Source organism: Colletotrichum fructicola, assembly GCF_000319635.2.
Source record: "Colletotrichum fructicola Nara gc5 chromosome Unknown KSG_Nara_v1_contig01, whole genome shotgun sequence".
Classification (NCBI taxonomy): Eukaryota; Fungi; Ascomycota; class Sordariomycetes; order Glomerellales; family Glomerellaceae; genus Colletotrichum; species Colletotrichum fructicola.
In genome coordinates, this window is record NW_027094051.1 from 4683809 (window position 1) to 4711364 (window position 27556).

General features: G+C 55.5%; 8 protein-coding genes across 8 annotated transcripts; 5 read left to right on the plus strand and 3 right to left on the minus strand.

Moving 5' to 3' along the window:
* Nucleotides 1-1000: 1000 nt before the first annotated feature.
* On the plus strand, nucleotides 1001-1414 carry CGGC5_v001317 (uncharacterized protein; the record flags this gene model as incomplete). Its single annotated transcript, XM_032026340.1, has 1 exon — nucleotides 1001-1414. The coding sequence occupies one exon, from the start codon at nucleotides 1001-1003 to the stop codon at nucleotides 1412-1414; it is 414 nt and encodes a 137-aa protein (XP_031877183.1).
* Nucleotides 1415-2685: 1271 nt separating this feature from the next.
* Nucleotides 2686-3754, plus strand: CGGC5_v001318 (uncharacterized protein; the record flags this gene model as incomplete). Its single annotated transcript, XM_032026342.1, has 2 exons — nucleotides 2686-3004; nucleotides 3102-3754. 2 exons carry the CDS (start codon nucleotides 2686-2688, stop codon nucleotides 3752-3754), a joined length of 972 nt encoding a protein of 323 aa, XP_031877174.1.
* A 1841-nt stretch (nucleotides 3755-5595) lies between these two features.
* On the plus strand, nucleotides 5596-8359 carry CAS1 (putative O-acetyltransferase CAS1; the record flags this gene model as incomplete). The annotated part of the gene is made up of 2 exons (XM_032026343.1): nucleotides 5596-5716; nucleotides 5805-8359. 2 exons carry the CDS (start codon nucleotides 5596-5598, stop codon nucleotides 8357-8359), a joined length of 2676 nt encoding a protein of 891 aa, XP_031877173.1.
* Nucleotides 8360-9765: 1406 nt separating this feature from the next.
* Nucleotides 9766-11375, plus strand: CGGC5_v001320 (uncharacterized protein; the record flags this gene model as incomplete). Its single annotated transcript, XM_032026344.1, has 3 exons — nucleotides 9766-9823; nucleotides 9878-10218; nucleotides 10284-11375. 3 exons carry the CDS (start codon nucleotides 9766-9768, stop codon nucleotides 11373-11375), a joined length of 1491 nt encoding a protein of 496 aa, XP_031877171.1.
* A 997-nt stretch (nucleotides 11376-12372) lies between these two features.
* RPS18 (40S ribosomal protein uS13) lies at nucleotides 12373-13135 on the plus strand (the record flags this gene model as incomplete). The annotated part of the gene is made up of 4 exons (XM_032026345.1): nucleotides 12373-12397; nucleotides 12466-12495; nucleotides 12622-12720; nucleotides 12819-13135. 4 exons carry the CDS (start codon nucleotides 12373-12375, stop codon nucleotides 13133-13135), a joined length of 471 nt encoding a protein of 156 aa, XP_031877172.1.
* An 851-nt stretch (nucleotides 13136-13986) lies between these two features.
* Nucleotides 13987-14943, minus strand: sdo1 (Ribosome maturation protein sdo1; the record flags this gene model as incomplete). Its single annotated transcript, XM_032026346.1, has 1 exon — nucleotides 13987-14943. The coding sequence occupies one exon, from the start codon at nucleotides 14941-14943 to the stop codon at nucleotides 13987-13989; it is 957 nt and encodes a 318-aa protein (XP_031877175.1).
* Nucleotides 14944-15554: 611 nt separating this feature from the next.
* Nucleotides 15555-17251, minus strand: CGGC5_v001323 (Carboxypeptidase Y-like protein A; the record flags this gene model as incomplete). Its single annotated transcript, XM_032026347.1, has 2 exons — nucleotides 15555-16711; nucleotides 16771-17251. The coding sequence occupies 2 exons, from the start codon at nucleotides 17249-17251 to the stop codon at nucleotides 15555-15557; spliced, it is 1638 nt and encodes a 545-aa protein (XP_031877170.1).
* Nucleotides 17252-19215: 1964 nt separating this feature from the next.
* On the minus strand, nucleotides 19216-22202 carry regA (3',5'-cyclic-nucleotide phosphodiesterase regA; the record flags this gene model as incomplete). The annotated part of the gene is made up of 6 exons (XM_066150817.1): nucleotides 19216-19244; nucleotides 19387-19414; nucleotides 19530-20447; nucleotides 20504-21099; nucleotides 21150-21977; nucleotides 22034-22202. The coding sequence occupies 6 exons, from the start codon at nucleotides 22200-22202 to the stop codon at nucleotides 19216-19218; spliced, it is 2568 nt and encodes an 855-aa protein (XP_066009915.1).
* Nucleotides 22203-27556: the final 5354 nt, after the last annotated feature.

A 27556-nucleotide genomic window follows, 5' to 3' on the forward strand; every position in this document is an offset into this window, starting at 1 on the left:
TAGTTGAGGGTGGCGTTCCGGGAGTGGTTTGGCAGATTGGAGATAAATGCACCAATCGAACTTCTTTCAGCGTCCACGCGCGGATTTTTCCTCGCCCTTAAGCCTGCGAGGTGTCACTAAATGCACCCTTACGTTTAAGGTGCCTGGCACTAAGTAAGACATGGCTCGCATCCAGACCCCCCATCATTGAGCGGCCTAGCCGGGACCATCGGAGACGGTTCGACGTCTTCAAAGAACACACTTTGGAATGGCCGTCTTTCAGAACAATGAGTGCTGAGGTCGAGTCGAGACCGTCAGAGACCAACCCCGCCACGTTGGGGATCATCTTCGATCAGCGGCGAGCAGCGAACATCGGGCTTTCTGATTTACAGGCGCCGGAGACAAGCGAGGACTCCTTTGGTCGAGAACGACCGCCGGGCCAGAGGTTTTTGGAATGACGTCGGCCCGCATCGAGAGCACCCACCCCGCAAGCACCCGCAGAGGCGTAGCGCCTTGCAGACTACCACCCATCCAACCCTAGGCACGTAACGCGGACACAGCGGCAGCAAGCCCAGAAATCGATTCTGGGGTGGTGTGATGGTGTTAGTCTCAGGCCCTGTTCTTCAGACTCAGCGGTGGTGAAAGCACCCCAGAAGCTTGACCCCACCAATGCAAGGTCCAAGAAGGCCGTCGAACGACGTGCATCCCACCATCTTGGATCGACCTAACGGTGCTTTCTTTGGCATTGCCACATCCGTCTTGCAGCCAGTCATTCTCAGTATTCTCGCCCATCTTTGTTAAATACCATTGGCATCCCCTTCCCTCCCAAATTTTGTCCCAACCACAGATCAGCACCCGCAGCATCTACAGGTACCCACGGACTCTCATCAACTTCATCGGTACCAGTCCTTGTCTAAACATCTCCATCAGCACCTTATCTGTGGCTGATCGACACCATTCTGTCGATACTACCCACACCTCCGACATCTGAAATATTCCTCTCCCGCCAGCCACATCCACTATGGCCATCCGTGACCACTTCCGCCGCCGCAAGTCCATCTCTGAGCCTAGCCAAGGAAACGGCTGCTCATCGCCGGAATCCAAGTCCCCTAGGGCCCTCCGTCTCGCCAAAACACTGCGATGGTTCTCAAAGGATGAGAAGCCGGAAAAGAAGGCCGCCAAGGAGAAGCCCGATCCCCGCGAGAGGCCTTTCAGCGAGACCAACCTCCGCCACCAAGAAATTCTCAACGGCTTCACGCTCACCTTCGGCAAGAGGCACCCCAGTCGCGACACGCGGTCAAGCTACTACAGCATCGGCGTCAGTCCCGGTACCTCAAGACACAACAGTGTGGACGAGAGCCCGCGCCGGATAAATTCAGTGGCGCGCGAGGGGCCGTTTGTCCGGTCTGTGCCGGAGGAAGATGAGAGAGTCTAGGAACTTATGTCTTTTGGGAGGAATCACTGTCGTTAATGAAAAGCATTGCATCGGAGTTGGTATTGGCTTATTAACGGGAAAAGACGATTGTCCTTGGTGGAAAACACTATCTGGGAGGGAAGATTTTGGATGCTGTCAAGGTGTACGTACATATGGTGACCACGCTGCATATGGCATTTGCAAGGACCTGGGATACGATCAAGCCCCAGGCCAGTATTAAATCAAACGAGTAATCTTCTGCACGTAAACACTATCTCCGAGATAATCGACATCTATGATGATTCTCACAGTTGTAACTGTAACTTGGTGGGTGGTGTTCTTCCCGTTCCCAAAATGCGGTGTCCAAATACGCTGTGATTATCATCATGGCCTTGATTGTCGCTATCGACGAACTCGGCACCTTGGATCATACGGCTGTCCTTCTTGCCATCTTCACAACGCCCATCGATAAATGGTGTCCATTCTGTTGCCTTGAACAACGCTCAACTCGGGCGATATCCATACGTGGTTATTGCAGGTATTATGTCCTTGCCGACCCTCTTCCTCGTTGTGCCCTCGGCGCACCTTCCCGTCGCGACCACCATTCTTTCTGTTTACACTTTTCGCCCCAAGGACCGTCAGCCTCGTCACTCCCCATCAAAACCCTCGAGGCTGCGACTCACTTGGACTCGACTACCACCCGCACCGCCCACCTCGGCCATCTTCGCCAGCTTCCTCTCCCACTATCCTACCCCCACTCTAACCAACAAACCCCTCTCACCTCTAAATATCAGCCACCTTCCAAGAACAAGATCCTCACTGGCCTAAGATAATTACTTCGTTGGTTGGTATCTTTCTGCCCGTTCTCATCTTTACCAACCCATCCATCATCTTCCGTGCTTCCCACCAAGCGTCAACCGACCAGCACCTTTCACGCGGTATGCTTGAGGAAGCATTCGCGCTTCTTTTTCCAACAGGCACAGCCTGATTCAAGTGAATCTGTCCAGAATATTCAGTGGCCGCACTCATCTGAGAGTGAGTCTCTAATACACGTCTTACGATTTCTTGGACGGCAGCCATCAACACACAACAGATGCCTTAGCACCTATCGTGAGTTACCCTTTGTTGTCGATAGCTGGACTACGCTGATCTGAAGTAGTGCCGCCAGCTTAACAAACTGAACCAAACGCGCAGCAGTCACAAGGACCTTGAGTGATAATCACGATCTACCTGTCCGCCATCCAGTTTCAACCACGAAGCCACATCTCAACAAACCGATCAAATCAACAACAATGGCATCCCTGCAGCCCACCTACGGAGGATGGTTGATCAAAGCCACCAGGGATTGGTATTTCCTGGCCATGGAGAAGGTCCCTCAGAAATACGGTCTCTCCAAGAACGCCCAGCAATTACTGCAGTACTTGGACGATGTCAAGGCGAAGATGATGGACGAGTACGAGCTTGGCCGGATGGTCCGCATGAGCAACGAAAACCGCAAGGCCATCACCGACACCATCCGCAAGGTTGCACTCCTGATGCAGAAGCAGCCAAAGGAGCAGAAGAACTGTATCAAGCTGATTGAGATGTGCACTGAGATCCTGGACATCGCTAGTGAGTATCAGTCAAACCCCATTCATTAGGCCTTTGACCGTTGGGCCACTGCATCCTTTGTTTTCTTAGAGGGCATGTGCTGACTTTCACACAACAGACCGCCCTCCTCCTCCTGCAGCATTCCCCTTCATGAAGTTCCCCCGGGAAATCCGAGCCCGCATCCTCGACATGATCATCGACCAGCATGGTGACACTGGGAAGTTGCAGCCGGTCAAGTGGGGTACCTGCAACTGCGTCAACCCAGAGAGGGAGAAGTTCCCGGTGGTGTCCAAGGCTCAGAAGAAGACGTTCAAGCAGCTTGGCATGTCGTTGGGTGACGAGTTCTATGACGTCCTGTACAAGAAGAGAAACTGGTACTTCTCCTGCTGTTGCACGCTCAACAAGGCACTCCAAGGCAACACCAAGCTTCGGACGTACTTGCGCAACGCGCATGTCCACTGGTGCGGCCCCATGGCCAACAAGGCATTCGAGAACCTGGCCAAATGCACCAGCCTGAGAAACCTTACCATCAAGATCTCCAAGGCGACGATGACCATTCTCAACACGCGCGAGGCTGGTTTGGCCAGCTTCTTCTCTCTGAACAAGCGGAGACTGATGGACTGCCTCGGCGCCGACGAGCTCCTGCTTGTTCACGGCCTCGAGGAGGTCCATGTTGAGCATGTCAGCTCGGTCCAGAAGGACAAGCTGAACGAGTACGATCGGCAGGGTCTGCTTTCGCTTCTGAAGGCCAAGTGCAAGGATCGCTTCTGAAGGGATCGAAGGAAGTGTGTGCAGAGAACTGGACGAGAAGCAAAAAAGCATGTCAGGGCGGTATTGGGTCTCAAGTTTTGGCATCGAAATACAGTGGGAAGGGCCAAACACTGGCGTTGGGATTCCCGAGGCGATGGTCCATAAGGATATGGAGGAGACTCTGGACATTGCAACGGAGACAGCAAATCATACTAGTAGCCAGAAGTAGGCAGGTATTTGAAGTCTGAATGAAACGAATCGCAATATTGCAATTGGCTGTCGGGAGACCGGTGATTACGGGTTACAAAAATGCCTGCTACTGACTAGGCCATGTCGTCGGCGTAAACCAACGCCAAATGAGGCTGGATATTTCAGAGATGTGACAACAGATAAATTACGAAAGCCTTCACTTCAAATCTAAAGGTTCCGTACTCAAAGAACATTGTCTGGGGGTTGGTCTTGTCTTGTACACGTCGCCGAAGCGTGGTGTATCCGGCTCAAGATCAGCAGTCGGGAAGGCTAAGCTGATCGAGCTATGGCAAAAGACGGCGTGGTGTATCACAGGAAAGAAACAGGAACAGACACGGGGTCGAGCTGCGCCATGACCTACCAATGGTTTCGCGACTGCAATTGGCAGTGGGATGTCAACATTGACTCTGTTGCCTGTCGCTCATGTTCCAGTAAGCTTTCTCATGCGCTTGGAGCAGCATGGCGAACTTCAAAACGACCAAGAGCTGTGCCGCCGGTTGCGACGGCAGGCTGAATGCAGATTGAAGGATTGCATGTCAATAAAATGGTGAGGAGAAGGAAGAAAAGAAAAATTCGCCCAGCCGAAAAATAAGCGGTGCGCCTTCTTGGCTGTCAGCGTGCGACTCTAGCCAAGAAGGTGGGCCGCACTGTGTTTGTCCGACCTGAGAGATCGGCGTTTTGACGCTGCTCGGCCGTGGCTCTGCACAGTGTTCACGCACGTAAGTACAGCCCACACTGTACTCTTTTTGCTGCCCAGAGCACAGTGCTCCGAGCGGGCAGCAGCGGGCGGCGGGCAGGTGCCTCGACCAGAGGGTGGTGCCTGCTGCCCGCCTGCGACCTCCATCCCCACAGGAAGGTCGCGTGGTGCTTTTCCAAAAGGAGCCTTCCCGCGACAGGGATATTGTATGTCCACAGGGGTCTTGGAGGGCATTTTCGCTTTCTGGCCTGTTATCTCGGGTCCTCCATCTCGCCAACCGCACCTGCCATCGTAGGCGAATGGGTGCAGGCGCTGACGGTGACGCCCACCCTCCCTCTGCGTATCCGTAATCCTCATTGCCAATGCGGTCCCCTAAGCCTGAAGGCGCATCCCTTCCCCGTTGCGCCTGAGAGCTTCCCACCATCCTCTAGACTGGCTCGCTGAGGAATGAGATCCCAAGACCATGGACGGGTCTCTTTCCGTAGCGGACTCTTGGCAGCGCCAGCCCTGTCATCCGCCCGTTTCTTGGCTTCTGCAGCCTTTGGCTTGTTGGCATTATAAGGGAAATGGAAGCCGCGGTCTCGCATTCGCGCCTGGAGGAGGGGGTAGCTCACCACGTCTGATCCTTTCAACCGTTTCCCTCCCGCCTCTTCTCACATCCTCCTCACGAGAGAGACACGCGCGATCGTGTGTGTAAGAGAGAGATAGAGAGAGCGCGTGCGAGTGTGTCTCTCCGTTCCCGTCCCGTCCTTCTTCACAGCGCCGCACCGAGGCAGCGGCCCGGGAAACCTTCTACGACACTAAACGGAAGAGAATGCCGTTTCCCGCCGACCTCGACCGCCGCCGCCACCACCAGTCGGAACATTGATTCACGTCGCGCCTCCCGTGGTTCCTTTTTCCTCTCTCCTAGCCCGCGATGCTCCGGGTCCAAAAGCTGGTCGCCTCCGCAGGGAGCTCGCCGCTTCTCCTAAAGATTTTACCACGCATCTCCCTCGTTATCTTGATTCTTTGTGTCGTCTATCAGTATTTTGTATTCGGTATGGATTCTGCAAGCCCCCAAAGACCCCACACCTGCCCCCGTCTCCCCCCCAACTCTAAGATATTACAAGCTGATACGAACCACAGGCCAACACGATCCTTACAGGTGCGATAGCCTGCTCTCGAGTGGGAGATGGCGCTCTAGTCAAGACTCGAACCTGCCAAGAGATGTCTTCAAGAGATGGGAGCCCGAAGACTGTCGCATGCGCGAGCTGTCCCGTGAAGATATGTCGAGCTGCTTGAGGGACCGTCACCTAGTGATTGCCGGCGATTCGACCATGCGCCAGATCTACTTCGCTGCCATGACCCGGTTGGATCATCACGTCGCCGAGAAAGCCATCCTCGACTTTGCCGTTTCCAAAAACAAGCACCTGAACCTTGCCAAGGACGTTGAGGGTGTGAAGCTCGAATTTATCTGGGACCCATGGCTCAACTCTACCGCCCTTTTCAGCCAATTGGCTCGATTCCGGGAACGTCCTGGCTCTGCAGATTACGAGAAACTCGTCCGCAAGGAGGGCAAAGACTCGGCCGCCCTTATTGTTGTTGGTACACCAGGTCTCTGGGCGGCTCGCCAGGGCGGTGATCGGTACTTGGAGCTCTTCAGAGAAGGCATCAACAACCTGATGCCGTACCTGCACCGTGATTTTGATCACTTGGTGGTGCTGCCCAAGAGCAAGTCGCAGTCGGCATTCGAAGAGCTCTCCAACCACGTGCTTGTCGCACCCGTGCCTATCCCAGCGTATCACAAGCTACTGACGTCCCGGGCAAGAACAATCACGCCCGAGAAGATAGACGCCATGAACTGGAATCTGGACAATTTTGAGCCGGCGGAACGAACACATGTCATTCAGAGCTACAATGCAATGCTGGATAGCCACGACGATGCTCTCCTTGACGATGGGCTGCATGCTGTAGACATTGTGGCCGAGCGGAAACTCGACGTTATTTTGAACGCTCACTGCAACTCTGGATTGGTCAGAAATGGATACGCAAACCAGGTTACTTGTTGCGCCCCCTACCCGTCCCTGTCAAGGGTTCAGGTGCTGCTTCTTGGACTCAGTATTCTAGCGCTGCCTATCCTATTTCTGGACCGGAGACAGGACGCGTTCCCTTCCGCTCGCACGTCGCAGGTCATGGACTCTCTGCTTGCCGCAGCCACCCTCGTCGCCATTGCTGTTTACTGCCTGCTCGCCGACCGCACTCACCTCTTGATCAAGCATGATAAGCATTTCGACGTGCCCGACTTTATCTTGCCTGTCATTGGTCTGGTAATTCTCGCAGGCCTCTCCCTGCGGTCAAGACCGCCTGTTCTGTCTTCCGCAAAAGGTCTCGCGACGACTTCATTTCTGTCCCGTGAACAAACCGACGAGTGGAAGGGCTGGATGCAGGCGTTCATTCTGCTGTACAACTACCACGCAGCATCCGAGTCACTCGCGATGTACAAGGTGCATAAGTTCCTAGTGGCGACTTACATCTTTCTGTCCTGCTATGGCCACACAAGCTACTTTCTCCGTACAGAGGACTTCTCATTAAGACGGGCAACGTATGTGCTGGTCCGGCTCAACCTTCTCAGCTGCATTCTAGGTCTCGCGACGTCCAGCGAATGGATCATCTACTCGGCGCCGCTCATGACGTTTTGGTTCGGAGTAACATTCGCATCGCTGGCTTGCTTCAAAACACTCAACAACAACCCTGTCGCCTTCTTCCTCAAGATTGTGGTCTTCGCAACCTGCACGACCTTCCTGGTCCGAAGCACACACCTCCCGGAGACGTTTTTGAGAATTCTCAAGTCAACCAGCGGCATTCATTGGAACGTGGATATGCTGCGGTCGCATTTCGCGCTGAATCGTTTTGTGCCGTACTTTGGCATACTCACAGCTGCAGCTGCCCACCGGGTTTCCGTTCTTCGCCGCCGTCAGCATGGCATCAACGCTCGCGCGCCATTCGAAAGAGCCAACGACGCCTTTGATCGTGGGATTTTGGAGATTGCGTATCCCGAGAGAGACGCGATACCGGTGAAGCCGATAATGATATGCTTTGCGATTGCCTATCTCGTCGTATTCATCATCCTAGCATTCGCGGCGGACGTCTACCACAACAACGACTCCTACAACGCTTTTCACCCATACATCAGTCCCTGGTTTGTCCTGTCAGCAGTTATCACGCGTAACTCCTTCAAAGCACTGCGTGAACTTCACGTTCCACTATGTGCAACTCTTGGACGGTTGTCCCTCGAGGCGTACGTTCTTCACCACCACATCTGGTTAGCCAGCGATGGCGCCGGGGTGTTAAGAATCGGGCGCCCGGGCTACCTCCCGAGGTCGCTTGAAGTAGTGATAATCGCAGCTATATTCCTCTGGGCGTGCGCTAAGAGCCACAGTGCCACCCGACGGATTGCCTGCAGCTTGACAGGTACTGAGAACCAGGAGGAATCTGAGGACGTCACTTTGGGTCGACCCGTTAAGGACGGTAAGAAGAGTCCTATTCCGTGGCAGCCCGCAGTGGCAGACAACAATGCAGCAGAGAAGGCGGCTGGGAGTGCGAAGCAGAGCAACACATCTGTTTCGAACGGCGCATTGAAGCTTCGGGTTGTGGGATTGTTGGCGGTGCTGTGGTTAGGAAACGCGATTTACGGAACTTGACGAGAATGGCATGACGACTAGCGAGCTGGAGCTGAAAGCCCACGAGTCCCAGTTCACCATACGATAGATACTTAATTACAATAATGCCTACACGAGGTAACACGCCACGGAATCGCAATTGACACACGATCCCTGCAAATTCGTCAGTTGCATTGTAGTTGCTGCGTTACTAAACAAGAACAGGGGTTAGGGGCTCCCGTCGGTGTTTCGGGTGTGCTCCATCTGCGCACAGCCAAACCGCCACCTAGTTGAAGGAAAACAAAGCTTCGACATCCTCCGAAAGCCAAGCTGCCATCGGTTCAAGCGGAACAGAGTCGTTTTCTGCCCCATCTTGGCATCAGCATCGGCTTGAGCTTAACTCAAATGAAAACTCTAGTTTTAAGCCCCCTTTTCATAGCTTCAAAAGCCGCACTCGACTCTAAACTTCGCTCTGTGTTACGTTTCAACGTGAGAGCGCACCTTTGCCAACGCAAATCCCAGCAATGATCCCCTTGGCAATCGACATGCCGAGCATCAACCGACCAAGATGCGCAACGATTATCACCGGCATTTTCGCGACGACTTGCCAGAATTTACAATACGGCGCGCTTCCCGACTCCTGACTCTTAAGACCAGGAGATGGAAAAGCCCCGATGACAGAGGGCCCGGATGAGGCTCTTCCGCCCTACCGTTTCGCGTGGGTCGCGAAAGCGGCTGGGGTCATTTGGCCAACGTGATTGGCGGCTGGATCCCGAAACTCGTCCTGTCGTCGATGGGATGATGCCCCGTTGACAGCTGTGTACCTGGCGGTTGAGACGGCACGTCAGAGCCTGTCAAGGTTGGATGGCAGGACTCACGAGAAGCATAGCTCGGCAGACAGGCTGTGCCCTCTTTTACCCCTCCCCCAAAGGACCCTTCTCCTTGTCTCAGGGCTCGAGATGCCTCTTTCCGCCTCGAATGCCCCTCTTAAATCATGCTGTCCCGTGTGCTTTAACCTCCGAAGACTAGGGCCGGGGCTGGTGACGAGACGATGTCCACCAGATCGTCTGTCCATCCCCTGCGATGTCCTCGCTTCGTTCAGGCATTCCGCGGTGGACGACGGGAAACGCTGCTCCCGGCGGCAGGAGGGATTCATCGACAGAGGGCGGATTTTCGTGGAGTGGTCGAAGGTTTGTACTTAAAGACGAGGCTCCAAATTCGCACCCCGTCGCAGCGGATCGTGAGAGATCATAGGATTTACTTCACAGGAGTAGATCTCTTGGCCTCGCGTTGACTTTCCACGACCGTTTCTTTCTCTCGGTGAGCCCTAGAGGTCGCCTAATACCTTCATTCTATTCTCTATACGTAATCGATTTGCATTTGGCTGTGCCTGGCATCATACCTGTCCTTTCTTTTAAATTCTAATCTTTGGTGTGACGAGATTCAAAATGCAACTGAAACATCTTCTCACTGGCCTTGCGGTCTTCAGCTCACTTGCTGCTGCTGGTAAGTCTCAAGTGCGACATGATGGCTGGACAAGGTGCTGACTTGCCTCGACAGCCCCAGCAACTGCACCCGCGCAAGACGCCAAAGCCGCAGACAAGGACGCGCAAAAGCAGGACCAGAACAAGGACCAAAATAAGAACAACAAGAATAACAATAATGGAAAGAACAACAACAACAATAACAAGAACAACGGAGACGTGACGATTATACAAAACATCATCAAGCCCAACATCATCGTCGTGCAGGAGAACCTCGACAAGATCAACCAGCTCCAGCGCCAGAATGAGAGGGAATTGGCGTTGCTGGTACAGTCCCAGCTTGCTCTTGCGACGCAACTGCAGGCTGTCAAGGACAACATTCGCATCAACCACTTCAAGGCGCAGTTCCCCCAAGCGGTGAGTTTCTCCTGGTGTCCTGCATCTGTTCTTCCAAGTTGGTGCTGTGCTAAGACTGCAACCAGAACACCATCATTGTGACCGTCACCGGCCTCGTTGACAACCGCCAAGGTGGAGGACAGAACAAGCGATACCTCGTGAACCAGCTCCTCGCCGACAATGGCAAGCCGGGACAGCAAGCCTTGGTAATGGTCAACGACCCGACACCCATGGACATCTCAACGCAACAGGCGGCATCTTCGCAATCCGACACTTTCGGGGCTGCCCGCGTCGCACTCGACTCTGCCTCTGATGCCGTGTCAAACAACACCGACGGTGTCCAAGCCGCCGCCGCTCCCACTCCAGGAGCTGACGAAAGCGACACCACCCTCAAGCTTGCTGCCTTCGACCAGGCCGCTCCGTTTGGACAAGTCGGCCAGAGCATCATCCTCCCCGCGGGCACGCAAGCTCCTCAGCTGGCCGCGTCCGTTCCGGACCCCGCCGCCATCATTCTGCCAAATCAGGCCGGTCTCTTCGTTTCCAACGCGGCTACTTTCCTAACAGACTGCGCCTCGACCGCCGCCAATGCTGCTGCCGGCAATCCGGCACTCGCTGGAGCTGCTTTGAACATCTTCTCCTCGTTCCAGCAGATCGCTGCCGCACAGCTTGCGGGTCTCTCTGGTCTGGGCATCTTTAACAACGCCGGACAGGCGCAGGGACAGCCTCTGGGTGCCATTGCCGTTGGTGCCAACCAGCCGGCTGCGGCCGCTCCTCCTGCAATCGCTCCTCCGGCTGCCGCTCCTCCGGCTGCTGCCCCTCCTCCTCCAGCTGTTGCGGCTCCTCCAGCCCAGGGAGGATCTCTTGGTGCCATTGCCGTCGGCGCAAACCAGGGCCAGCCAGCCGCGGCGCCAGCACCCCCAACTGATGCTGCCGCGGCGCCTCAGCCTCCGGCTGCGGTTCTCGCCGGGGCTAACCAAGCGCAACCTGCTGCTGCTTCCCCACCGCCGCCTCAGGGAAGCTCAGGATCAGGTGTGGTAATCGTGGGATCGAGCCCGGGAGGAGCTCCAGCACCAGCTGCTCAGCCTGCGGCGCAACCCCCTGCGGCCGTTCTCGACGGGGCGAATCAGGCGCCCGCAAATCCACCAGCTGTGGCCCCGGCTCCGGCCCCGGCAGCATAGGGAAATGGGATTTGATAGTGCACGACGTACAACGGAGTTGGGGACGGGGAGTTTGGGTTGGGCTGCTGGGTCGGGATATCCAACGGGAGGAATGTGGACATGGCAGACATTCGAAACTTCAAACATATATCCCTCTCGTGGCTCTATGGTTTGTGTAAATGTTTAATGAGGGGGGTTGTATCAGACGCAAGAGTTTCTTGTGCTTGTGCTATGGAATTATACTGAATGAAACTGTAACACCTACCTACCTACCTACCGCGTATGAGTGCCTGCCTTGATGTCTTGACAATTCTCGGTTGATGCTGCAGTGGTGACGCGACAGGAACTAATTGCAGGTCATAGTAGAATTTCGGCAGTAAACCATAGACCAGTACCGTAGGTACTCAGTTGAAGGAGAATCCGCACCCCCCTGCTCGCCAGGGTAAACAAACTCAAGCCCTGATTGGTCGGTTCAGTACTAAACCAGCGAGCGGGTTAAAGAGGATCCAAAGCAAAACGTCTGATTGGTCTGACAGGGGGGATGGGGATTCTCCTTTAACTGAGTACCTACGGTAAGTGACACAAAATACCCAGGCTCATTCACACTTGCAATGGCACTCTGAAAAGCACCAAGGGTCCTTTTCCATGGGGCCGTCAATCTTATGGACTTCACAGTGCTCGATGTTAGACTGGCCGAGAACAGCGGGTAAGAACAGCCAATCAAATACAACAAAGACTGCCCCCCAGACCCATAGTGGGGTTTCAGCAGGGGCAATGGACCAACGACGGACGACTCTTTTCGAGGCAGAGACCGCGAGGGAGGTGGTCAAGCGAGGAAGAAAAAAAAACGTGCGTCGGCCTTGCACGTGACCCTACCCTAGCGAGGCCCACGCCACGCCAGAAATTTCCCACACCCGAAGCGCACCTCCATCTCTATCATTGCTTGTCTGTATCCCGACTTCGTCGTCAACCATCAACACCCGACACCTAGGAGCAACCATCTCGACAGTTGCCCAGCATGTCGCTCGTCTCGGGGGAGAAGAGTGCGTTACCACCCGCGAACCGATACAGTTATGGAGGAGAGCGCAATCGGCTAACAGTCTCGTCACAGCGAACTTCCAGTTCATCCTTCGTCTTCTGAGTACGTTTTAACCTTTCTCCCAACACACACACCTACACACGCATTTGACGATCCCACGCGACGACAAACACTCCGAATTTCGAGAAATGATGGATGGACACGAGAGGCTAACGTGCGCTTTCACAGACACCAACGTTCGTGGCCAGGAGAAGGTCATGTACGCCCTCACCAAGATTGGTGGTGTCGGCCGTCGTTACTCCAACATTGTGTGCAAGAAGGCCGATGGTACGTTTCCCCCCACGATCCCGAGCAGAGGCAATCTGTTGCTTCTGAGGAGGAGAAAATCGAGAGAGTCACCAGAGATGCTGACTTCGCCCCAATAGTCGACCTGAACAAGCGCGCCGGTGAGCTCACCTCGGAAGAGCTCGAGCGTATCGTCACCATCATCCAGAACCCCACCCAGTACAAGATCCCCGCGTGGTTCCTCAACAGACAGCGCGACATTGTCGACGGCAAAGACAGCCAGATCCTCGCCAACGGTGTCGCCTCCAAGCTCCGCGACGATCTCGAGCGCCTCAAGAAGATCCGCGCCCACCGTGGTCTCCGTCACTACTGGGGCCTCCGTGTCCGTGGTCAGCACACCAAGACCACCGGTCGCCGCGGCCGTACCGTTGGTGTCTCCAAGAAGAAGGGTGGCTAAACGTATCGCTCGTCATGACGACTCTGACGAGGGTTTGGGTGGTGTTGCGGCTGGGGACCAACAAACATTAAGGCGGCCGGCGTGTTATCGGGCTTGGTTTTTCTCTCTATGTCTCTTGGCGACAACATCCATCTACAACAAAATGATGATGATTCATTCTCTGGGGCATTACCACCACCCGCTGAGGAGGGGATTGCCATTCAGATAACGTGAACAAACAACGGAAGAGTCTCCATCATACCAAGAAACAAAAGGCTTTCAAAAAAAAAGTTGACTTTTGGTTCCTTGTGATGTGACTACTGGTGTCTAAAATGGGAATTGATTTGTTGTTCAACATCTCGGGATCGTATAAACTTGTGACATGCCTTTTTCTGAATCTGCGCCTGGGTTTCCGTATTCCGGATTTTATGGTGGACCTTTTAGTGACATATCAAGTGTCTGCCATTTTGGACATGTGCGACATCCAAGCGAGCGGAGCTGCTGCCGGCGTGTGGGGATTAACCTTCGGTCTGTACGATGCCGGTGATGGAGGTATCCGGCTCCCCCCCTGACGGCCTTGACGTCGTTGAGGGTGCTGCCTCAGCATATGAACTTGCTGATCTCGGACTCTTTTCCCCAGGGCTCCATGGTGAAGGCTGTAGCTTCCAGAGTAGTGTGTGGATAATGGCAGGCTCCTCATCGTACTTCAGCATGACCCCATCACAGACAGCAAGCAGCATCGCAACGTGAAGCGTGCTAAACGTTAAGACCATTATGCCATATTCGTATCATTAAGAACAAACCCTCGATCTAGGGGGTATCATGCCACGTCTTTTTTTCTTCCCTTTTACTTCCCCTCGACTTCCTCATCTCTAGTCTTCATGGATAACAGCCATATCCAACACCTCAACCCGTCCCTGTCCCCTCGTCTCGCTCGAGATAAAGTCACCCAGCCCCTTGAACGCACCCGGCTCGACAAAGCCCACGACCTCCCACTCGCTGCCCAGCACGTCCTGGCTCTCGACCTGCTCCACGAAACCTAGGATGCGGTCCTTGACGGTCCCCGCCTTGGCCTGCTCCCCGTCCTCGCCACTCTTGGGCGCCGCCGGCTTGACGGCCTGCTTCAGCACGCTCGTCGCACACGTCACCCTCAGCCTCATCCGCGCCCTCTGCACGGGGATCGGCTGCGCCGCGATCAGCGCCTTCATCGCCTCCAGCGCCTGGCTCTTCGCCGACTTGGTCGTCACCACGCCCGTCCAGTGCGGCACGCTCTTCTCCCTCGGCTTCGCCTCCCCCTCCTCCCCGCCCGCAGGCGTTCCGGCGCCGCTGTTCACCGCGCTGCTGCCGCCCTTCTTTCCCGCGCCGGCCGCGTCCTCCGTAGCAGAGTGCGCCGCCGACGACAGCATGTCCAGCGCCTTCTCTATCATGCCGGTCGTGTACACCCTCTTCGTCCGCGGGTCCACGAGCCTGCTGGCCACGATGCCGATGACCTCGTTGTGCACCCTCTCGAGCTGCTCCGCGCGCTCTTTGCCGCCGACCTGCATCTCCCCCTTCTTCAGGATCTCCAGGACGATGTCGTCGGTGGACTTGCCCTTGCCAAACGCCTTCTCGAGGTCCTCTTTCGGCGCCGTCTGGCCCTTGGACACGTTGAGGAAGACGTTGGGGATCTGGAGAACGTTGTCGAGGTCTGTCTCGACGCCGGAGCGCCATTCCATCACCTTATTCTTGTAGCACGCGATCTCGAAGCGCTTCTTGCCCTTTTTGAGCCGCACCATGGACACGTTGGTCAGCTTGATCTGGTTCGACGGTTGGTTGATTCGCGACGACATCGTGGCGGTTTACTGCTTCGGCAGTGGCGTTTGCGTTTGTTTTACGATCGATACAAGGTTGGGGGGGCTTGTGTCTAGTAGTTTGCACTATTCAAGTGGCAAAATCGAACGGTTCGTCGTCGTCGTTGTTTGCACGAAGTTCTCGCCCGAAAAGGTTTGGCGGGGTAGTTGGTTGTACAGCAGCTGCGAGGAGGGGCAGCGGGCGGTGAAATATCTGTAGGCTGGTTGGTACCTGGGCGGGTTGATCTGACGTTATTTTGCGGGTACCGCACCTGCTTGGACATACGCCGCCGCGGTGACTAATACCATCATTTCGACTCATCCCCGAATCTTAGTCAAATCGGATGGAACGCGACCATAAATGGCTTGTGATATGTCACTTGATACCAAGATTGCGATTATGCATACGTGAAAAGAGTCATATTCTAGCAGCGTAACTAAGATCTACCGCGCTGGGCTGACACTGGCGCCCACCCAAACGAGACGACTGGGTCTCTGGTATTAACATACTCCAATGCCCAGTCTACAACGATCCAATACAAGCGGACACTGCGACAATCCATCCACACGAATCATTCTTTCGTTCATACACATCGTTACATTGAGCACGCTTAAGCGCTCCACTCACCGCCCAACCAGCGGTTGAAGAAGTCTGACGAAGCCTCGGGCTGGTCCATGGGGACCATGTGGCCAGCACCGTAGAGCTGCATGAAGGTGAAGTTGCCGCTGGACTTGACCTTGCCGTATTCCTCGCCCTTGCCAACGTGGAGGCCCTTGACCTCGGCCTTGTTGAACGACTTCTGACCGGGCCACTCGAGAGCCTCGGTCCAGGCACGGTTGCCGAGCCAGTTGCAGATGTAGTCAGCATCACCAGCGTAGATGAGGACGGGGATCTTCTCGAGAAGCTTGGGAACAACGCGGTGGAAGGGCTGGAACCAGTCGCCAGCGAAGAGGAAGTTGCGATTGATGTCAAAGTTGCAGCTGTCGTAGCTGTCGACCTCGGCGCCGAGGGCCTCCTTGACGGAATCTTGGTTCAGGTAGTCGGCGATCCAGCCAAGAGCAGAGTAGCACAGGTTGCTGCTGTCCTCGCACTTGCCACGGATGTCGTAGACGTTCTGTCCGGTGCGCTGGTAAGGGCCGATGAGGGCGTTGTTGCAGTAGATGCTGGCGGGGACGCAAGACCAGACGCTGCCAGAATCGTAGCAGTTGTTGATCAGGCTCTGGCAGCGGGGAAGGGCATTGTCCATGGCCTGGCACTCGCCCTGGTCGAGAACGGCAGGGTAGCCACCCTCTCCGCAAGCCATGGGGCGGTAGTATTCGTACTGGGTCAGGCCGTCAGTGAGACCGTTGCCAATCAGGACACTCTTCAGGTTGATGTTGCGGTCCTCGTGAGAGAGAATCTCAGAGGCGAAGACGGGGATGTAGTGGCCGGCATAGGACTCGCCAGCAATGTGGAAGTCCTGCTTGGCGTACTCGGGGAATTCGTGGAAGAAGAGGGAGAGCAGGGCGTAGACATCCTTGCCAGCAGCGACCGTGTTGGAGACGGAAGAGCCAGAGTAGGAGTAGCCGACGTTGACGGGCTGGTCAAGGAAGATGACGGAGGCGTTGTTGTTCCACGACCACTCGTTGTTGACAACCTTGAGTTTCTTGTCGATAGAAGCAGGGCCGAGCTCCATGAACAGACCGGTGAGGGAAGAGCAGCCAGGGCCACCGTTGAGCCACAGAACAACGGGGTCGTTCTTGGGGTCGTTGCGGGACTCGAAGAACCCTACATAGTTGTTAGTTGATTCGATAAGATAATGCAGGTTCCAAATGATGGTTACTCACAGTAGAAGAGATGCTTGTCATTCTCCTCGTCATCGAGGTAACCGCTGTACTGCTTGACCTTGTCTACGCCGAGAGCGGAGGGGTCGACCTTCTTGGCGCGCAGGTTGAAGTTCTTGAGAGGACCCCCAACCTTGCGGTGCTTCTCGCCATTCTTCTCAACCCACATGCTCTCAAGGTCAGCGCCCTTGACGACGTGATCCCAGTGCTTCTCAGCCTTGCGGCGGTGGGGCTTGGGCTTGGAGGGAATGGCGTTCTTCTTGAAGGCCTCGACAGCGTCGGGAGCGAGGAGAGTGATTTCGTCCCAGACGGCCTTGGCTTCAGAGGTCATCTTGCCAAACTTGTCCTCGAACGCCGACAACCAGTTCTCGCCGGCAGTCTTGATGGAGTCGAAGGGACTGTCGTTGCCACCAAGGACATGCTGGTCCAGGGCGACCGCGGTGGAGGCGGCGCCGAGCACGAGGGCGGAGGTTGAGAACCTCATGGTGTGGGCAGGCAATTAGCTCGGGAATGGAACTATCGCTGACGTTGATGGGTTGTATCGAGATGATGCTGATGAATGATAGCTCTGATGCGAAAGGAGGAGGGAGGGAGAGGATGGTGTTGAAGGAGGGAAGATTGGGCGATGGGGAGGAGGGAGCTCGGAGTAAGTATGGCTGTCGGGTCATAGGCAGGAAGCTCGCGGACGTAATGAAACATGACGAGGTGGGCGCGGGTTGACTGGGTGCTAGTGGATGCTCATGCTGGGGACCTGGAGGAACCCTCTTGCCGTAGACGGCAGCGTGCAGGTAGGGAGGGCAGCTCCCAATGTCACCAATGGGTGGGCTGGGGTGTGCTGGCCCCTGGGCCTGCCGTCGCAGCAGCAGCTACAGCTACAACCGAAGCCAGCAGTAGCCGTGACAGCAGCAGCAGCAGCAAACAGCTCAGCGCGCACTGTTGGTCTGTTGCTGTGGAGAGCTTCGGAAGCTGAGCAACGACCGGCTCGAGCCAAGCGTTGCCAAAACATACCTGTCGGGGATGCGTGTACTTCGTACAGGGTAGCGCCCACCTGATCCCCGCGACTCGGACGCTAAAAAGAGAACCTGCCTGTTGCAGACTCACTAACACGTCGCGCTGTGCCATTAGCTGTGTGCCTGTTAGTGCCGGGCTTGCGTGTGCCTCGACTTCCATGGCTGCTGAGGTACTAAGGCTCCCACGCGCCGACGGCCGACGTCTCGTTCACCCTGCCCCCCTTCGGTTCGTCTGCGTCATGCCAGGTACAGGACAGGCACAGAACCTGGGCGCTTTTGCTGCGGCGGCCCACATATGTCTCCCTGATAAGCGCATCCCGCATTCCGATTCGCGGCGGTATCATGGGGGATTCTCAGGCACAAACGCTGCCCTGCACCGCCCCCGGCTCTGGTCACGAGCCTACTGAGAGCCGTTGGAGCTGGTGCTCAAGATGCAGTGCCAAAGGGACGAGGGGCGTTCGCTGCTTGCAATCAAATCTACTCGCACTTTGTTTGGTATTGTATTTCCGGGGTCGAGGTGTGAAGAAAACATCTAGATTGCTCTGTGCTATCTGCTAACCCGCAGGTTACGAATCACCATGGCAGCATGGAATGGCCGGTTAACTAACGTCAGTCAACGTCAGACACCCTGCGAGATGCGTGACCGCTCGGTTGACCGCGAACCTCTACGGCCAACCCGTCTGTGGTAAGACCATAGGCCAGCTTCCTGGCCGACTTGTTTCGTAGCCTCAGTCATTCAATGCCCATCACCGCCATCTGCCTGATCTTTTGCCCTGGCTTCCAGAGCAGACTCCGACGCCCCCTGCTCTGCATCGTAGAACCGCCGCAAATTACCCCGGATCGTTCATTCGTGACCGCCATTCAACACGGGTGGGCGCCTGTCGACGTCACCCATGTCGCCCCAGGCCTAAAAGCGGTACCGGCTGCCAAGCCTGGGGGTCAAGTGTCATCAGTCCCTTCCTAGTGGTCGCTTTGTGATATTAGGTTCTGTCTCCCCTAAGACGATGATCCATTTATGAGCGGCCTCGCGGAACTGGTCAGAGTTTGTATTCGTCTACCACGGACGTTCGGCCCTTCCCAGCCATTCGTCCTCCTGACATCTGTTTCTTCTGGTCTGGCCGCAAGCCTTCTTGGCCGTAATCAAAACAAGGCTTCGCCACCATCCTCCTTGGTACCAGACCTTCGCTGTCCTGATGCCGTATCATCACAATCCACCTGTCTGCCCGGAAACGCCGCCTTCTGTCCAGCCCATTCTGATGCCCGCGGGGCTGTTGAGACCACCGAGAACTTGTGTTCTCACTAAGCCTTCCATCCACTTCATAAGAAACGTGGCCATGCCTCCCCAATGCCGTCGCCGTTGTCTGGCCAAACACCAAATCCCCAAAGCATTAACTCCGTCTCCGATACTGTACATATATAGCGAGGTCCGTATACTGCTTTACAAGTCATTTCGTGTGTGGGTGCCGCCTGGTCATCTCGGTTCGTTATTAGATTTATAATAGCGTAGCTCGGGTATATCGACGACCAGGACAGCTGTGTGAACCACCACGTTTGAGGGCTTTTGTGCCCATGTGCCACTACCTCCGAGGGGCAGTCGTCTTCGGCTTACCTCGCTCCAACCCAACGTCATCAACCGGCTGTGTCAGCCGCCGGCATCGAAGGGCTTGCAGACCTGGTGCCCCGGAAGAAGTTGAACGCCTTTATGCGGAACCTGCTGGATTTCTTCTTGACCAACTTTCTCCCTCCGTCTACTCTGCAGCTTTCATGCGATGTGTAAGAGCCGTTCGCTTCTTGATCCATCATCGGGGGCTCGAGCTTGCCTTCGTTGAACGGCTTGGGTTCCGAGATCGTGGGAACGCCAGGGATGTGCTCCGCGGACTCTGCACTGACAATACTAGTGCCTTGCGTGCTTGGAGAAAGAGGCATTTTCCCCGTGGTAGCACTGGTAGCCTGCGAAGCCCAGTCTCCGCCGTACTGGCCCGTAATGCTTCCGTCGGTTGTCTCGCTACAGCGTTGTTTCCCGTTGTGGCCGTGGTGGTTATCAGGAGAGCTGCTCGCCCTGTCCCTGCTATGGAAAGGATCGCTCGCGGCGAAGTCTGCCACCGAGTCAAACGTCGTCACGATGCCGTTTACTTCCTTGTAGTCGTCGGAAGTGTCTGGCACATGCGTGGGCCTGTTCACCGGATCGGCCGGCCCTGGCAACAATTCCTTGTCTTCCCGTTTTGATTCGTCCAACAGCAACGGTGGTGTTGCGAGTTCCTCCGTCAAGGGCGTCGACACCCGAGGGGTCATGGACTCTCTCTGACTCTCGGGACCGCCCACAAAACTCATAGTTCGCGGGGAGAATGTCCCGTCGCGGAGAAGTCGCTTGCGTACGGGGTCCTCCTTAGCCTGCTCGTCTCGGACACGCTGTTCGAAGAGGCCCTTGTTGATTTCAAGCTCGTCAACCGTGTATCTCATTGCCGGGAGTATGTCGGCCACCCCCTGAAAGAGTGGAATAGCAAACATATTCATGAAGCTCAGCTGTGCCTTGGAGAGCGACATTAGGTCCTTCTTCGGGGGTGCAAGAAGAGACGACGCAATGTCCAATTCATTCTCCATGGAAGCTTGGCGTGAGAATTCGTCTGAGAGAATATGCATCCACTTAAGAGCAGTCTCGTGTTTCCTCGCCTGTGGTGCGCAAGTTATCATCCTGCCCATATTGAAATGCAACGGACCCAACTTACCACATTACTAATGTCTGCACATTTGATGAGCAAGGAGCAGGCCAACGCCTTCTGTTCCTCCAGCATACGACCATTCCATCCATCGGTGGTGTTACTAACATCCAGCTTCTCTTGGGTGTCGCCAAGCTTTTTCATGTAGTCGAAATGGAGACCCATGTCAGTGGCAAGTATGGAGCTGATCATGAGGTTCCTCATCTTGGTGTCCTCGAACGCGCTGGGCCAGTACCTTCGCAGGATCTGCGAATACGCAGCGCAGTGGAATGACTCAAGGACGGAGCGGTCGTTGTAAAGCTGAGCCAATGGTGCGTTGAGGGTGACGAGGAAGCCGTTGTTGACACCAGGATGTCCGACGTCATGTCCGATGGCCGTGATCAGAAGCGTGAGGCCCTCGAAAGGATGCAACAAGCTGGCCATGGGAGACTTTTCGGGAAGTTGTTCAGGCGCAAGCGAGTCTTGAGGGAATGGCGCCAGGGTTCCAATGCGAACTAGGAAATGGAAGGTGGCCTGGAGGACGTCGACAACATGTCGGAAGTTGTGGTATGGAACGAAGTTGTTGTACGCAGCTCTGCAGGCAACCAGGAAACTAATGAGCTGATCTGGGAATTGTTAGCGACTGCACCGAGTCTTGCCAGCCAGCAGCATTCACCTGTGGGAATCCGCCAACGATCTAACTCGGGCATGGTCAACGCATGTTTGAACATGACCATCGCTGCCACGAGCAGCTCGTCATCGGTCCAGCTGTGGGCACAGAAGTGCCACTTGCCTACAGCGGCAGCGACGGCGGCTTGGCGATCAGTGGATACGGCGATGCTGACGTTGGCGATCCGATCATCGTCTGAATCCGCGCCCGACCGGCATATGCCTCTCATAAGACCAGATACCATGGCTTCCCTCAAGTATGCAAAGGGCTTTTCCTCGTTTACGCCGACCCATGAACGCTTCCTGCCTCTGCGGACCTCTAGCATCTCTTGCTGTTCTCTTGCTGCCTCTTTGTGGCCGCGGTAAGCATGGATCTCCAAACTGGTGACGCATTTGGGGTGCAAAGGGCTAATGATGACATCTACTGCACCAAGATCGAGACAGCGAATGATCAGTCGTCGATCGACTGTGGGCGAGTTTTTCGTTTCCGCGTCTTCGATCGTGCTGCCATTGGCGTGAGGGACTTCAAACGAGGAAAAGCTCACGACTGGGATAGGTACGACCAGCTTGGATATGCTACGCAAGTGAGCCTCAGTCATGATTCTCTGCAGTAACTTCAGACCGTAGACCTCCTCTTCTGGGGTATGTATATCAATATCGGCAGTGACTGGGCGCGAGTGCGGCGAAGGTGACCTAGACTTTGACCGGACCTTGGGTAAGCGCTCGTCGTAAGGGACGTCGACGAGGACAAGAGTTGGCGTGAGATCCATCATTGACTCGTCGGAAAGTTGGAAAAGCGTCGAGATGCATGCTGAGCCGGTGGAACAGAGGTAGACTGGCGAAGTGCCGTTAGCATCACGAGCGAGAACGAGGGGTTTATCGATTCCATACCTTCTCCAAAGGTATCCAGCAAAAGTGCGGCGTCTTTTTGTATATATTCAACTTCTCCACTGGCTACATCGCCATTCGACAGGTGTGCATCGGTCGCATCATTGCGTATCAGTCTGTCTTGGCGAACCTGACGGTTCACGTAGACGACATGACAAGTAGCGTTGTCCATCGCGGCTTCGGGGAGCAACCAGTCTCGCGACCGGAGCGCTCTGGCCACAAGGGCGAAGGAGGCTTAAAGCGTGACGATGCGATTGAGCAAAATGGCAATCCAAGGGGCTCCGCAGAGGATAATTCGAGGACGGCAACCCAGTCCGATTGAACAACAGCACGGCGGCGCGACGCCCGCGACGTATCAGCGAATGCGCAGTCTGGCGCAATAAAATCGAAGCCTGGATGATGTGCGGGCGAAGGGATCGGGACAGTTAAGGTACAAGCGAGGTCGAGGTATGGGCCTGATTTCTCGTCCAGGGTAGACGCCCAAGCGCACGCGATTAAATCAACGGCGCAATTGCGGTGGTGGTCACCAGGATTGTCATCGATGGCAGTCGCACAGCGCCGGGAGAACCGAAGGCATGGGAGGATTGAATGCAATCAATCTCGCCGTGTACGGGAGCGTAGAGTGACGAGGAGGGGATTGTCGTTTCGCAGTTGCGGGTACCGTCGCGCGGAAAGTTCGTTATGTACTCGGGACCAAGGTGGAGGCTCCTCTATGCTGCTGGCAGCGACCGAGTCATCGGGTTAGTTGTGGACAAAATACAAGTTGGCGAAGGGGGGGAAGCGGGCGAGAGAAAACAGAGCACAAACAAGCAGCGACGACGACGACGAGGAAAGACGTAATATCATGAGGGCAGGCTACGTACAACAGGGCTGGGACGAACGGGCGTGAAGTGGGAAGAAGGGAAGGCAAGCGTCAGGTAGCTGGGACGGGAGGATAGAGAGGAGTACAATGGGCAGTCAGGCTTCGAGTACGAAATTGTTAAGCCATGCAAGGGGGGGAGGGGGGTATGGTGTGTGTGTGTGTGTGTGCGTGGTTGCTTGCTTGCTGCGTGCGTGTGGTTCTTTGGTGGGCGGTCCAATGTCAGTGGCAGTGGCAGAGAGCGAAAGACTTGGGGTGGGTGGGAGAGAAGAGCGCTCGCGCGGGAGCCCCCTCCAGGGCCCAGAAGCAGCGCAGAACAGACCAAGCTTCCTTGCCTTACCCTTCCCCTCTACATACTTTGCCCAACAAAGCAAGGCGGGACAGAACAAGAAACACCATGGAAGCTCGAGAGAAAGCTAGAGGAGTGCAGCTAGTTTTTGCAGGGCGAAAACGACTTACCAATTCTGCTCTTGGTCCCTTTTCCTTTTTTTCCCCCCCTTTCTCTCTCTTCCGGCTCCGCTCGTTTCTTTTCGCTCCCTTCCGCGTGGCGAGTGCAAGAGACGGAGACTGAGTGACTGACTGAGTAAGTGAGGGGGGGCGAATAAGTGCGTAAAGTGTAAATGTGTAATGCAGGCCCTTATGGATGTTTCCTGAGATGTTGGCTGGGGGAAGATGGGAATGAAAGAGGAGAAGGCGGATGAGATTTCGACAGCAGCGAGGAATGGATGAGAGATTGGCGAATGCGGGTTGGATTTGCAGACGAGGTGGTGGTGGTAGTGTTGGTGGTGATGAATGATAAGTGGCAGCAACGTAGTGGTGGCGCGGTATTGGTGGTGTGCGCACGCAGGCAGGCACTTGGGAAGAGTGAGGGTCAGGTAGGTAAGGTAGGTAGGGTGGGTAGGTAGGCAAAGTGAAGTGAGGCCAGTACCTTAGGTAAGTACCTGACGAAAGTACCTTCCACGAGAAGTGTACCTCTTTGCCGTAACGCAGTTGGAAGAGGCTAAGGTTTTACTGGCGCATCTCGGGAGGAGAATGTTTGTGGATGGATGCAGAATGGAACGAAGACGATGGTCCAGAGAAGGAAAGGTGGGCTCTAACTAAGACGCTCCCCAAAGACGCTCTGAGAAGACAAGTTCAGTAAAGCAAGATGCCGAGCAGGAAGCAAGGCAACGCCCACCAAGCTCAGGTATTGCGCTGCTCTGCGCTGGGTTGCGTTGCGGTAACAGTTGCACCTGTCGTTGCAATTCGGCCTTGAGACGGCATCAGGGCTGCTGGATGCTACGCTTGAAGATGAAGCAGAGGAAATGGTATCAGGATCTCGTTCACATCATGGCACCTGCTTTACAGGCCCTGCAGAAGCAACAGCTACAGCGAGTGTTCAAAGTCGTCAGCAGCAAGCGGAGCGACGTAGGGGCTGCAAGCAGCCATCTCACGAGGTTGCAGGGGCACAGTGCGATGATGAGGCGGACATCAACAGGTGAATAGCGGACAATAACAACTGGATTCGACCGAGTCATCTGAGGTGACTTCAATCCGGGGCATTGGGCTCTGTTCCCGCGCTGCTGGTCTGGGAGATGCACCGCACAGGGCGAATGGAAGGCAGACAGAGGGAAGAAAAAGTGAGATGCCGGGGGCCTTCGTCACCTGGCAGCTGTGGAAACAATGATTTCCCACTGGGTCTGGACTGGACTTTGCAGACTCAGAATGGGAGGCCATGTCGGAATCAGAATCTGACAAGCCTACACCAGGCGGAGACGGGTTGGGACGATCATGGATGTGCGTACGAGCGTTGCGCCTGCATCTGCGCCTGCGTCTGCGTCTGCTTCTGCGCCTGCGTCTCGCAACGCGGAGGGGAACCGTCAAGCGAAGCGGGCGAGAAGGGGTCGAATAACGAGAGAGAATGCGAGCAATGCCGCAAAGGGGGAGTTGTTTCCGTTCAGGTCTCCTGAGCTGAATGCGCTGAAGACGAAGAGGACGCAGTCTTGAATTCTGTTTGGCCTTACCCCCAGGGCACGCAGGCTGAGAGCCCAGCTGGCATGGCAGGAGTTGCTTATCTCTCTGGGTATTCGTACCTGGCCTACCAAGCTGTCTATTTCGTCTTCGTATCTTAGGTACCTACCTACCTTACAACCCCCAGTCGCTACCCGGGAAGAGACGTTGCCCTGTTCGTGCGAGGGGAAGGGAAGACGGGCAAGACAGGGAAGGCCAGGGCCCTACACCCGGTCTTCTGGCCGGCTTCTCGAACATCGATCGAAAGCGTGGAAGGCTTCCAAGGACCACAAGTTGCAAGGGGGCGCACTGGAGAGGGGCCTTTTGGGGGGGGTGCACCGGGGGTTCTGACTGGAACAGCTGGGAACAGGGTTTGCAGGGAACGCTAGGTACCCAAAGCATCCCACGCCGCGCTTGCCAGGTCGTACCAGCCTGCGCTTGCCGGGATACCTGGGCGTTTTGGGGCAAGAGCGAGGGCGAAGGAAGGGACATTGGAAACATTTAGGAAAGAGGTACCATACCGGGGCGGCGCGGCGCAGCCGTCGCTGGCCGTCAGTGGTCACTCAATCACTGAAAAAGTATGGTGCACCTGCACCACACCCACCTTCCCGCCCGCGCCGTCCACTGAGACTCTCTGTCACATTCCGAGTCTCTTACTGGTCCGAGGTAGGCTCACTGCCATTGACGTGCTTCCACCACCACCACCACTTACCTGCCTGCATCGCACACCTCACTGCAAATGCAGCAAACCCAACAGTAAGGTGCATTCCCGTCTGCCACGGATACCACTGCGCAGTCTCGCCGGGTTTCATCGCCCACCGGCTGGAATTGGTCAACCGGCGAACCACTCACAGCAGGCTCGTCACCGGCCACTGACTAGCTGCCTTTCGTCTTCGAAACACATCTCGAGATATCCCTCTCCATCTGCTGAGGTGTTCGGATTGCGTACGGTGTGGCGTTCGGTACCCTACCCTACGGATACGCCATATCGCTGCCCCCGGCATGTACCAAGGACACACGATTTCCCCTTCTTTTACCTCATCGTCCCCCATCGCCATCCACCCACCGAAACCGACCACAATTGCATACTGCACACAGTAATGGGCCTTCCCCAACCTCCTCCATATTCGAAAAGTCGAAATTGTCGCTCAATTCCCTCGAGGCTGCTGGCGCTGTCGCCAACTTCGTTCCACATCTGCCGCCATCAGCCTTTCTACCCGCATGCGTTCACCCGGCCGCAGTTGCGTTTTGATTCCCGCCCCTCCCGCTCTGCAAACAATGATTGCCCGTACGCCAACTATTCGCTACAATTGTGCTACAATTGTCACATATCTTCGCAAGGTACGGATGCCTTGATGGGAGCCAGCAAGGTGCCGCCGGGAAGGGGACCTGAGTCTTGAGAACAGAACCCGACTCGCTGTCCCCTTCGTTCGCTCTGCCGATCGTCGCCTCGCACAGGCTGGGACCGGCCTGCCACGCACGGAATGGAACCCACAGCTGCCCACATTGGTCAGCACAGCATCATGGCAAACATGGCTCCCTCCCCTCTCTGATCGCAGATTGCTATCCACATTGCGCAATATCGCCGATGATCTGGTCCACTTACTTGTTCTGCGTAGCTTCCAGAAGCAATGGAGAGGCGGAGAAAGAGGGAAGCCATCCATCGTGTCTCCCGACATGCTCTCCTTTATGTCGTGGATACCTTGACATCGGTCCTGATGATTGATCTGATCCACACAAAGTGATTAATTCCCTGGTCAAGCCTCGTCGACTGTTGCCCTGCCCTGGCTTTTTTCGGCTGACGGTACGACCTGCAACGTCCTCCCTCCCTTGACGCTTGCAAATTCTCCTCTGGGGGCCGCTGCCACCACACGCCCCGCTGAGTACGAATGTCGACACCCGTTTTCTGCCCTACCGGTTGCTCAAAATGATTCAGCTTTCAGCTTCTGCCCGACAGCATCAACGAGACGTCAAACACCATACTGGACGTGTCGCTCGATATCCAGAACGCCAGGTATCCCGGCATTACCTCGCACGCCGCGGACTACGAAGTGCGAGGACACGGGCATCACCTTTGGCTGCAGCTGCAATCCCACACTCAACTACAAGCCTTTCCCCTCTGGCGCTGATACTCGCTGGCCTGGCCTGCCCGTTCCGGTCTCGACGTGTCCACAGTAGTATCCAAAGCGCCCGTGCATCTGATCAAGTTGACAGCAAATGATTTTGGTCCCTGGTTATCTATGAGAAACGACTAAGATGACTAAGTTGCAATCAGGTCTGCAGCGTGTGCCACCGTCATTCAACTTCTGGGAATGGAATCGACTTGCTGAAGAATGTTGCTGGATGCCAGCTGACAACTTCCAACGGCACCAGCGAAACCATCCATCGAAACGGATAGATGCCGACAAAAGGCCGACTGCTCACACCTGGTCGATGCCTGTCCGGTTCCAGGCTCGCTCCCTACGTCACCTTTCGCTTCTGGCCTTGCTACTTGCGACGCACAAGACCGGATCGACCCTTCTGACGTTTACCCGATTCTTCTGACGAAAGTAACGAAAAAGCTTCTTCTGTTTGCGACACAAGAATACCAGCACAGGAATGTTTCTCGGACGAAAACGACTTCCGGTTGCTTGTCTGCCTTCAATCTGGCAATTGGAAGCATGCATTTCTTGACCGAC